This window comes from Apodemus sylvaticus, chromosome 11, assembly GCF_947179515.1.
Source record: "Apodemus sylvaticus chromosome 11, mApoSyl1.1, whole genome shotgun sequence".
NCBI lineage: Eukaryota > Metazoa > Chordata > Mammalia > Rodentia > Muridae > Apodemus > Apodemus sylvaticus.
Genome location: NC_067482.1, coordinates 13874323 through 13887111, shown reverse-complemented (window position 1 = coordinate 13887111; position 12789 = coordinate 13874323). Strand labels below are relative to the sequence as shown.

Here is a 12789-nt window from a genome sequence, read left to right as displayed (position 1 = left end):
AACCAACGGATTCCCCTCCCTAAAGAAAGGAAGAGTACGTGAATGTAGGATGAGGACACACTGGGATGGGTCCAAGGAGAGACAGAGAGGGACGCTGGGGGCAAATATAATTAATTGTATACATGTATGAAACTGTCAAAGAAATATTATTTTTTAAAATGAAAGTATTGGGGGTGAGAACTGATAGAAATGGAACCCAGAAGTGCCTGGCTGTATTCATATCAAAATTTAAAATCATAAAAGTTATAATAAAATGAGATCATTATATAATGATAAGATAAAGAATATGAAACAATTATAAAATACACGCATATCAAACACCAACTTCACTATTCCATGTTCACTAATGACCAGAACTGCCAGAAAGAAAGCAGAAGCATTGAGAGAGAGCTGAAGCATGCTGTAGACCAAGGGCCCCTGACAGACTACAGAATACCATTCTGCTCATCAGCACAGAGAACACTCACCAGGATAGCCCATAACATATTCACCACAAAACACAGTTCAACAAAGTTGAAAAACACAAAATAATGTATGTTTTCTGACCACACGAATTTTTAAAGAACTATAGAAATTATGAATATAAAAAATTAAATAACATGACCCCAAAGTCTTCTAGTTTAAAGAACTTATTGAAATTTATGCATTCCTTGAATTAAAATGGAAATATAACATTACCAAAACTTATGTGATACAGCAAAAGAAGTATTTTATCAAAAAAGTAAAAACATTTTACATAAGCAACCTATTGATGAACCAGAAAACACAAACAAGCTCAAACCTAGTAGGTTAAAAGAATAAAGATGAGATTTAAAATAAGACTCACAAAACACTTTAAAATGTAAACAGACTAAATTTTATGTGTACTAAAGAAATAGAAGATCTCAGTAAATGAAAAGATATGAAAAAGGTGATATTATAACCAATACCACAGAAACATCAATGGATCATTAGGAATTATTATGAACTACTATATGGGGAAAAAAAGCAAACAAACTGTAAAATCAACATGAACAAACTCCTGAACACATATAACCCATGAATAATAATCTGATAGTAAGCAACAAAATTGACTCAGAATGAGTCAAAGATAGATCTCTATCTTTGAACAATCAGAAAAACAATTCAAAAGAATTACTATATGAAACTATGATACTATGTGAAAATACAGGGTAATTGCTTTGGGATAAAAATATACACAAAGACTTTTGTTGACATTAAAATCACAAATAAGAATAAAACATAATTACATCTTTATGAAAACAATCAGTACAGTAAAGAGGCAGTCTACAAAATAAGATTTCCAAACTGTTCATCCAATAAGGAATATCTAGGCAAAAGTATCACTTAAGCCAAGGTATTTGAAGCAAGCCTGCTAACATCAACAGACACTATCTCAAAAGGAAAAAGGAGAAAGAAAAATATTTCCAATTATAGCTATGACGTGCAAAAGAAAAAATAAGATAATATATGGCCTTAAATGTATATATTTAAAAATAATAGTCAAATGTGAATGATACAACATAAGATAGAAGAAAAACTTAAAAACTACCTAAAATGATAGGTTATACAGGTACAAATAGACTCAAAATATATCAAGATTACAGTCACTTTTAACAAATACACCTTTTTTTCCTCTCTTTTAATTCAATACACAAGTAAAAATTGAAAACAAAACAAACAAACAAAAAACAGCTGGGTGTTGTAATACCCTGGTAATTTTAACCAACTGCAATGGACAATGCAGGAGAATTTAAAGCCAAGTTCAGTTTGATTCCACTTTGTAGTGCTGGAACAGCCTAACAAAACTGGGTCATTAACTACTAGAAATCCTCAGTCATGATGCTGGAGAGATGGATCAGCTGTTAAGAGTGTATAATGCTCTTGCAGAGAACCCATGTTCACTTCCTAATACCCAACATGGGACACTTGACAACCACCGGTGACTTTAGACACAAAGGCTTCAGTACCTCCTCTGGCCTCCATGCATTCACAAGCACAATAGTATACACAGTGACATGCAAATACACATAATTAAAACTTTTTAATTTCCAATAATTATTTCATTACTATAAATATATTGAGAAAGTATTTTCCAAAAGGTTATATACAAGTAATGATAGTTTTACCTAACTATACAGCCACTTTCAAAGAACAAAATCACTCAATTATATTATAAATTATATGAAAAATACAGAATTTGCCCAATGGTTGTTTTCCTTTGCTGTTGTTTGGTTTATTTATTATTGTTGTTGATACTGTTTTTCTGGAAGGCAATCTCACTATATAGCCTTGGCTGGTCTGCAACTTTCCATGTCACAGTACAAGGCTGTCTTGGAACTCACTGAGACAGATCAGCCTACCTCTGTCTTCCAAGTACAGGGAGAGTAAGTGCATAAAGCACCATACCCTTAAGTAAGAATAATGAACAGAACAAGTTCAACTTTAGTCTCAAAAACTAAAGAAAAAAATCCTTAAAAGGTGTTTTGGGGAGGCAAGTCCTATGCTTTCTTAGTGCACTGCCCTGGTTTAGACCTTTATCTAATTGTTTCTACTAGAAAGTTCCTGTAACTGTTTATGTAGGCAACTAAGTAGGTCAAAGCAATCACAGTGTAACTATCATGTAACTGGTTCCCAAGGAAAACATAACTAGCTTTATGGAGCTTGCTACAGTATTTGATACTTACTCGAAACATGGTAAGCCCTAGCCAAGACTAGCAATTACTCAATTCCACTATTTCAGCCACTATGCATGAAAATAGGAAAACAAAAAAGTAGCTCTTTAGTAGCATAAACTCAACTTGAACTCAGAGATGCCTCCCTCTGCCTCTGAGTGCTGGAATTAAAGGCTTCTACTAGCTCTCTCTTCATAGTTAACAAACACCACCAATCAGAGGGGCTACTCGTTCATGCTGTTTCTCACAGTGCCATTAAAATACCTCAGCCACTTTTCTTTCTTTCATTATATGTAAAATACTACAATACATCCCAAAAATGACTTAGAAATCATTTCAATTTTATGTTCCTATGTATATAAAGCTGTCATTTGTTAAGGACATTTCATTCCATCATCTGCTTAAGAAAAAATGTTAAAAGGCAGGAAAGGCTCTAGCTGTCTTTTCTAAATTTCCTTGCCCTTCTATATATAATGAGTTAAAAAAGATGGAACTGAATGAAAATTAAGCAGATCCTCAAAAGAGAAAACTACTGCGTACAGGTTGAACATTCCAAATAAAATTGAAAATTCATAAATGCAGCTAGAAATGGTGACACATACCTATAATCTTAGCACTTGAGAGTTTGAGATGTTAACCCTAGCTACATTAAAAAAAAAAAGAAAGAATAAAGAAAGAAATGTATACTGTTACTGTCAAGCTATGTGTATAGGGGGAAAAAAATGCAACTACAACAAAGACCAGCCAAAGATTAGTTACTTTGGTTTTCTGTTTTGTTTTTGATGTTGAAGATCAAACCCAAATCCTTTGTATGCAAAAACCATAAATGAATTATACCCTCAAAAAACCTTGTTAATCATGTATAAATACTAAAAACTCAAAAAGAGAAAAAAATACTATTTAAATTTACCACGTAACTAACTGAAGTTTAGGGAAAAAAAAGTTTCCATAGATAAGAACAGTTGGTGAAGAACAGTTAACAACAAACAGATCAGATACCAGAGATGTTTTTGAATTACCAATTTAATTCAAATTGTAATTTGTGTAATTAGCACATAACTGAGTATTGTTTTTCTTTAATCTAGTCTGACAATCTTGATCATCTGGTCAAAGAAAACTGAATGAGTTTGTGTTAGTAGGGGGAAAAAAATGCAACTACAACAAAGACCAGCCAAAGATTAGTTACTTTGGTTTTCTGTTTTGTTTTTGATGTTGAAGATCAAACCCAAATCCTTGTACATGTTAGGCAAGCACTTCACCACTGAGTTAAATGCTCAGTCCTAGAACCACTAGTTTTAATACCTAGTTTTATAGACTGTAATAAAATAAAGAACAGTAAAATTTACAAATAATCAGAATAGCCCATTTTATTGGTAATATAACATATCTTTGGAGATGTGAAGGTAACATGAAAAGTCATATAAATATTAACATTTGTTATTTCAGGAATGCTACTTGGTTCTAGGTTTAATATTAAATTGCTAATTTATCATTAATGGGTTCTTTATCAATAAATCAGAATGTAGAAATTGGTTGTTCTGCAATTAGAATTATTCTTATTAAAAATTTTATATAAATTATATAAATGTGTACATAAATTATATGAAAATAATTATCCTTATTACAAACAATTATAAATAGGTTAAAAATTCATGTATCTAATATTATAAAACTGATAAACATTCCTTAACTTTTCAATCAAGAACAGACTTGCTCCATTATCCTACCTCTGTCTAAATAGCTTTTTTAACTATGTAAGATTTAGCATATCATATACAAAATAAAATGAAGCTGGAAGTGGCTCCTATCTGTGATCTATCTCAACTATTACATTTCCAGTACCTTTAACAAATCCTCCTCACATTCTCAGTCATACTAAAACTGACCTGTACTCTTAACAAAAATAATCTTTAAAGGCATCATTATACTTTAACTTTTTTATTTTTTTTTAAGTCACTTACCTGTTAAACCTAGAGTTTGTAGCTGGAAGAGCCGGCCAAGTTCATAAGGCAAAACCCGTAAATAATTGTCATTTAAAAGCAATTCCCTGTTTAAAAATAAAATTTAAAAAGATCTGAGTGTAATATAACATGCTTTATTAATGCCTGCATTTATCATCCTTTGTTCTTTCTTCTAACATCTTTCTTCTAACACATGGTAAGTGATATTTATATTCAAGGCATTTCTTCACATTAATCTCAAAATGTTATACACTATTATTAAAGTGCTATCTTTACTAAATATTTCTATGACTCACTCATTCTATAGCACAGATTAAATTCAGAGGTATGAATTGCACATAATGCAAATCAGAGTGTTATTAGTGTTATATGTATTATTAGTATATAAACCTGTAAGACCCTGAACCAAGCTTATAGAAGAAATTAATTATTTTTTCAACACAGGGTTTCTCTTTGTAGCTCTGATTATCCTAGAACTTGCTCTGCAGATCAGGCGGGCCTTGAAGTCACAGTGATCCTCCTGCCTCTGCCTCTTGAGCACTGATATTAAAAGTATATGCCATAACCACTCATCATGAAGAAAGTAAATTCTTAAACAAACTTGACAACTAAACTACAATTAGCAGTCAACTGCCTACATGATGACTATAAGTTGTCAAAATACTATGAGAAAAAAATAAAAAAAAAGAGAAATTCAAAACAAGACAGTGTTTCACAGAAGCTAGTGATAAATAGAAAACAAAGAGTGGGCTGTCAAGAGGGCTCAGTAGGTAAAGACATCTGATGCCAAGCCAAACAACCCAAGCCTGATCATCAAGACCCACAGTGAAAGGAGAGAATCAACTCCCACAAAGGTGCCCTCTGACTTCCACATGCAGATAGTTGACTTGTGCACACCCACACACATAATCAGTGTTATTAAAAAAAGTGAGAGAGAAAATATGAAAAGATAAAACATTCTCTGGAGATCACTAGCATAGTATATATATCCTAAAGGGCAAAATAAAGAAAAGATAGGAACAAATCATCAAAGACAAAAAACAAAACAAAACAAAATCTATGTTTGTAACTGAAAAAAAAAAAACCACCTTCATTAATAAAAGGACAAAAAAGTAAGAATTCATATAACCACTTAGGGAAGTGGTAAAAGAACATATAAGTAACACAATCATTATTAATTTTAACCATGTAAAAGCAACTTTTAAAAAACCCTTATTACTCAATAGGTAAGATTTAAAAAAAAAAAAAAAAAAGCAATTCTTGTTTTGAAAACAGTTAATAAGATCCTAAAATGTTTCCTCCTGTAGGAAATGCTGTGGCACATGCCTGCTGTCCCCAAACTTGGGAGGCAAGAACAGGACTGCTACAAGCTGAGGCCAACTAGGACAAGACCTGTCTCGAGAACGAATGTCTTAAAGATTTTCAAACTATAAATCCATTTTAAACAAGTCTTTAGGCTTCAATAAAGAGTTGCAATATAAAAATATAAACATTCATTTGGTAACAAGTTTGTTCCTAAACATCTCATTCATAAGTAAATCATATATTCTGAAGTATTTCTGATTAATTTTATCAGATTTGACTCTACTGTAAGATTTTTTGACTCCTTCTATTTCAAGTTTGTTAAAAGAAATGTGTAACAGGAAGCTACAACTCAAAGGAAAAGAACTATTAAATGGAGGCCAACTCACACACTGTGCTTAACACCATTTCTATCTTTTGATCTTCAGACACAGAAATCCCACCATAAAATAGCATCTCATAACTTTTATATTTGATAAATTTATAATTTTATATAACACATCATCTCTCTCTTTAATGTTTCCTCACCTGAGAGACACCATGTTTCCTAGTTCTGCTGGTAAACTTCTGAGTTTATTGGATGACAGATCCAGGTAAACCAGATTGTGAAGCTTGGCAATGTCAGGCGGAATGCGAGCAAGGTTATTGTCATTTAGGTGCAGTGCTGTCAAGTGTGTCAGTGACCAGAGCGATGTACTTAAGCTCCGCACTCTACCTAAAAGGCAAAACACTAAAGCATAAACTCTAGACCCAAGACAAAATCTGAATCCCAAGAACTGGTAAGTGCTAGAAAAGGTGGCAAATACACACAGATACCATCTTATCTTTGACATTTTTAACTTTGTATTCAAAGTTATACAACTGCTGAAATATCTAGCCTCCTTTAATTTCATCCCACTTTGAACAGTCATTCTTTACCTGGGAGAGAGGAAAGGAGGGAGGGAAAAGCTAAGTATACTACTAACCATCCTATACTAAACACAAAACCCCTCCACCACAAGGAATTATATACAAGGGCCAAACTGTCAGTAAGCCAAGGCTGAGAAATTGTAACGTAACGGGATGTGAACTGCTCCCATCAGAATGATGAGCTTTCCAGTTTCCTTTCAAGGAATGTACAAGTCAAGTCTTGCTGCTGGTACTGAAATATCAATGGAGGCAGGGTACTGACCACAGTCTACATAAAATCTGTTCTGTGTCAATTCATAAAAGAAAAAGTGATTTTTCTACTTCTAATAAACTTAATTTTATAATAATATTAGTTGCCAAGATAATGTGGGGTTCTTACATGTACTTTGCTTAAATTCCCTAACATTAGAGTCTTATATTCCATGGTGTATTTATTAAAAGAAGCCAACATTGATACAGTAATAATAACAAAATTTCAGACTTTATTCAGAATTTACCTGTTCTTACATCTTTTTGTTCTATAATTCAAATCAGACTTTTAATTAGCATGTCTTAACATTATTTTGACTTAAGGCACATTTTGTCTTTGTTCTTCACAATGTTGGTAACTTTGAAGTGTATCAGTTAGGTATTTTATACAATGTCTTCAGTTTTAGTTTTATGTGTTTTTTTTTATTTTCAGACAGGGGTTCCAGATTTTTCAAATCATATTTATTCTGAACATGTTCTATTCATAGCTTAGCAGGTGTCTGTTATACAAACAGAATCATCTAGGTTTCCTTCTTTGCCAGCACTGAGATAAAAGTAGGATAGTAAAGATTTTCATTTGCAAAAATTACTCTGGGAAAGCCAACAAGACTTATTTGTATTATAGAACCTAATTTTATTCAGAAACTAAACTTGGAATATCTTTAAACATAAATGGCTACCCTTGCTCAAGACAATCTCAAAAATTAAGAAAAAGATTTTAAAATATCTAACAAGAAGTGCCTCGGGATTCTTACATATTTCCTATTAGTTCTTTCAGTTAAAAGACAATACTATATAATACAGCCATACTCTTTACAATTGTAGCTATTCTAGATAAAATGCTTCAGATTCCACTCACCCGAGATTTCTAATTCTGCCCAGTGAGATTTCTTCCCATTGGCTACCTCCTCTGCTGACATGATGGTGTAAATTCTGCGAGGATCTGGAGGATCATATTTTTCCTTTGGCATCCCTATTAGTCTGTGGAGGGAAAGGGATCATTAATTATTAGAGTCAGGGCCAGCAAGATTGCTCAGGCAGTTATAGTACCTATTGCATAATTCTAAAGATCTGAGTTCAAGGCCAGGAACCACAGTGAAAGATTATCAAATCTGGAAAGTTGTCTTCTGACAACCCTCCCCAACACACACACACACACACACACACACACACACACTGCTTTTTATTAAAAATTATTACTATTATTTTAGTTACTTGAGGAAATTAGTCATTTTGGAGGAAAGGGGAATCAGTGTGTGTGTGTGAATATGAGCAAACAAAAATTAAATTAAAAATAATATTGACTAAAAAAAGAAAACATACTAAGTTTTCTTTTTCTCTCCTTTTGCTGTAAGACTCTCACAAATACTCACAAGTACTCTACTAGAACTTCATTTGTGAGTCTAGGGCAAACAGACTTGCCATTTCCAGGACCTCTCACCTGAGAAATGACTTTATATCAAAGGGGTGTCATAGCCTGTTCTGTTCTCCCTTTCCTGTCTTAAAGTTTGGTCCAGAAGATAAGAGGAAGTTTCAAGATAGTGTGATGCTAAGTTTTCAAAGCTAGAAAAGTCATTTGGGATTAGTACTGATTAAAAAGGAGAGCAAATCTTCATTTAGTAATTAAGAAGTCATTTTAAAAGACATTTGTTCAGTAGCCTGCCAGGGAATCTGAGAACCCAGCTATAGCTGAACCCCATTCTCAGAAGGTCTATGAATCTCTCCTCTGATAAGGGGACTCTGATTCTCTTCAGAGATCCGACCAGAGTCTCAGTTACTGTGTCCCGAACTCACTCAAAGCCTCCACCATGCTGCTGCCCCTCCATCAGTGGCATTAAAAACTCTAAGAAACGCTTTGTTCCCACAGTATCTGTCTTGGTATAATCTTGAATGGCCCTATCAAGTTAGTTAAGCCATTTTATATTCTCATTTGAAGAAAAACACTACATTATTCTAGGCTTTTGGAGAAACTCATTAACAGATGCCTAAGGGAAAATGCAAATAAGCAACCATACTATATTCTTCAGAGAACATTGTGTTGCTCCCCAGTTCCTCCCCCTGTGCTAAACAGCACTACTTTCCTAGAAAAGCTGAACTTACACCTAGTTTCCATTTAATGAAACTCCAACTAGTCTAAGAGACTCACGTAATTCTAACCTCCCATTTGAGTAATAATCTCATACCTACAACTAACAACACATGATTTTCCCCTTGACACTGGTATTAATTTAGACAACACTCAAGATTCATTCTATGATCGTGGATAAAACAGGGTCCTCGTTTCTGCTGATCATAAACAAAGTATAACATAGTCCAGATTGTTCCACATAGCCTTCCAACTACAAGAAAAGTCAACTCCATAAGGTAGTCTAGAAAGACAAAAAGAAAGACAGATTTCTCAATAAATCATACATGCAATACCTGCACACAGCAAACTGAGTTTTGTCTTCTGTTACTTGCCATCAACATATCAATTAAGTGCATAACTTGATTTGCCATAGTCACTCTTAATTTAAACCTGTTGTTCTGAGGTAATTATTGTCACTCCCTCTCACTCTCAAAAGTACTTAACTAGATAAATACAGAGCCATGCAACTGAAACAAAAAAATAATGCAACTTTTCATAATCACAGCACAATATCAATGGTGACTAAATCAATCATAAAACAACTTCAAATATGCTAAATATGGAAAAGCCCTAAAAATAACTTTATTCCAGAGGTCTAAAACTACTTACTGCTTTGATAGCAAACAGAAGACAAAATCCGCTTCAAATCATTCAGATCAAACAACAAATGATAAAGTCATGTGTATCAAATTAAGCATCTACATGTTATCCTTATCACAAATTATAGATATAGTTACAGTGGACATAATGTTTTGTCAGTAAAAGATCTAATTCAGGGACCTGGCACATGCCACATAAGATTTCTACTACTAGGCTGCAGCCTCAGCCCTATAGTTGATTCTTTGCTCATATACTTTGTTCTTTCTCACATGTGCCCTTAAACCAAGTATGTGGATCTGTATTTATTTCTAAGTTAAGAAATAGTATTCAAAATATAAGAGTTACTTTCAGGAGGTTTTTGCATATCAAAAATAAAATAAAGTAGTATTCCATCATGTACCAAGAAATCAAAGCTAGTTTATAAGAGCATATCAAAATTTTTCATGTCAGTTTCCCTTTACTTAGAGGAGAGCAAGTTTTCCTCATATGTTTATTTATTAACAGTAAAGCTCCCCAGTCCCTGTTAACTTTTCAAATGTAATCTCATCATATTGTACTATTTGGAGTTAAAATGTTAAAGCAGAAAAAAAAAATCCTTCCAGTGAAGAATCTCTGGCCTATGAGATCTAACATTCCAGTTGCAACAAACCAAGAAAACATGCCGACAAAGGAAGGCTCAACTTATTCTAAAGAGATAGAGAAGTAGATGGAATAAATTAAACTATGAATTAAAATAAACTATACTTGTCAATTCTTGCTCCCCACCACTTGTAGTGCTATAAGCTACCAAAGGTTTGACTGGTCTGCCTAATTTCCTTAGGCTGAGTTAGAAAGGCATAACTGCCATATTTTTCCTCTTGGATGTTGCCCAGAATGTAAATATGCTTTCTGATACTTTGAATTTCCTTACTCTTTTCCCTAAAGCTTTCCTCTCTGCCATGTGGCCGCTTGGGATGTGTTTGATATCTTATGGCAGCTTTAAGGACATAGCTTTTTCCCTTCCTTTCTGTGGGCAATAGCAGAGGATTTGCAGCTTGCCTGCCCTGGGATGTTTTCCCTTTATACTCTATTAAATTGCCCTTGAGCTTCCATTTACATTCATCTTTAAATTCTTTTATTTATGAACTCAAAAGGGGCTCCTGATTTCCTTTGTATTATCTGGCAACCCAGCTGGAACCCAAAACTCTTCTACTACTACTACTACTACTACTACTACTACTACTACTACTACTACTAAGCCCTATTTTTTCAACAAATGTAATATTATTTATAAAACACAAGGAAGTAACACTTTTTACCAAGTGAAAAACTTGATTATCTACCACATTTGCCTTATTTTAAATACTTCTCAATTAATGAAAAGCTTCATTTTCTATATACTCTAACATAAGTGAATCCTGTGGGTATTTTTCCATTCTGAGATTACTCAAAAGTAAATATGAAGTAAACAAAGAGATCCAGATCCAAACACAGGATCCTTATCTATAGTAAGTGAAGGAGGCTTAAAAAGGAGAGGATTGGGGGTTAAGGGAGTGTGGCTCGGCGGCGTGGGGAAGGGGATGCCCAGGCAGGCCCTTTCCTGGGCACCTCTGTCCCCTGAGGGACCAGAGAGAGAGAGAGAGAGAGAGAGAGAGAGAGAGAGAGAGAGAGAGAGAAGAAGAAGGAGGAGGAGGAGGAGGAGGAGGAGGAGGAGGAGGAGGAGGAGGAGGAGGAGAGGAGTGGAGGCCCGGCCATGACCACATGGAGAGAAGGGGGAAGGAGAGCCCAAGGGGCAGAGAGGTGAGAGTATGTGGGAGAGTGGAGAGCAAAGAGGGAGAGGAGGGGCAAGCAGCCCCTCTTATAGTGGGCCAGATCTCTGGGGCAGGGCATACCTGGCTATTGGGTGTGGGGTGGAGCTCAGACAAAACACCAACAGTAAGGATGAATGAAAAGCATGTTTCATTAATGTTATATCATTGTAATAAAACTTAACAGGAGGGGAATATGATCAATGTTATGTATTACGCAGATTAGATTTGTACCAATTTGACATAACCTAGGTAGTCATCTGAAATGAAGAAACCTCAATTGAGAAAATGGTTCTGTGCTGGTTGGTTTTTACGAACTTGACACAAACCTAGACATACTTGGGAAAAGAAAAATCTTAATTGAGAACGTACTTCCTTAAGACTGTTCTGTAGGGAGCAATTATGGAAACAAAGTATGGGGAAGAGACTGAAGGAAAGGCCATCCAGAGACTGTCCTACCTGGGGATTCATTCTATAAACAGTCACCAAACTCGGAAACTTTTGAGAATGCTAAGAAGTGCTTGCCAAAAGAAGCCTGATATGGCTGTCACCTGAAGGGCCCTGCCAGAGCCTTACAGATACAGAGGCAGATGCTAGCAGCCAACCATTGGACTGAGCTCGAGGTCCCCAATGGAGGAGTTGGAGCAAGGACTGAAGGAGCCGAAGGGGTTTGCAGCCCCATGGGAAGAATGATGATGTGGGCCAACCAGACCCTCCAGGGCTCCCAGGGACTAAGCCACGTGGTTCCAGACACAATTATGGCAGAGGAATGCCTTCTCAGGTATCAATGGATGGAGAGGTCCTTGGTCCTGTGAAGGCTCCATAGATGCCCCAGTGTGGGGAAACTGAGGGGGGATAGGTGAGAGTGGGTTGGGTGGAGGGCTAACCTCATGGAGGTAGGGGGAGAAAGGATGAGTTGGGGTTTGTCTGGGAGAGGGGAAACTGAGAAAGGGAATAACATTTGAAATGTAAATGAATATATTAAATAAATAAATAAATAAATAAATAAATAAAGTCTTGTAGGTGGGCTTGAGAGATGGCTCAGGGGTTAAGAGCCCTGACTGCTCTTCTGAGGGTTCTGAGTTCAAATCCCAGCAACCACATGGTGGCCCACAGCCATCTGTAATGAGATCTGATGCCCTCTTCTGGTGCTGTCTGAAGACAAAGCTACAGTGTAC

General features: G+C 35.2%; 1 protein-coding gene across 10 annotated transcripts in view; it reads right to left on the bottom strand.

Moving 5' to 3' along the window:
- Nucleotides 1-12789, bottom strand: part of Cnot6l (CCR4-NOT transcription complex subunit 6 like) — a 93785-nt gene that overhangs the window by 49580 nt on the left and 31416 nt on the right. For 9 of the 10 annotated variants that reach the window (XM_052199570.1, XM_052199568.1, XM_052199569.1 and 6 more), the window contains 3 exons: nt 7956-8077; nt 6467-6653; nt 4637-4722 (listed from right to left, as the gene is read on the bottom strand). In XM_052199570.1, the coding sequence (XP_052055530.1) occupies nt 4637-4722; nt 6467-6653; nt 7956-8067 (385 nt within the window). In that variant the 5' untranslated portion in view covers nt 8068-8077. Of the gene's footprint in view, nt 1-4636; nt 4723-6466; nt 6654-7955; nt 8078-9279; nt 9377-12789 lie in introns of those variants that run through there. The other variant, XM_052199574.1, reaches the window with a different exon arrangement.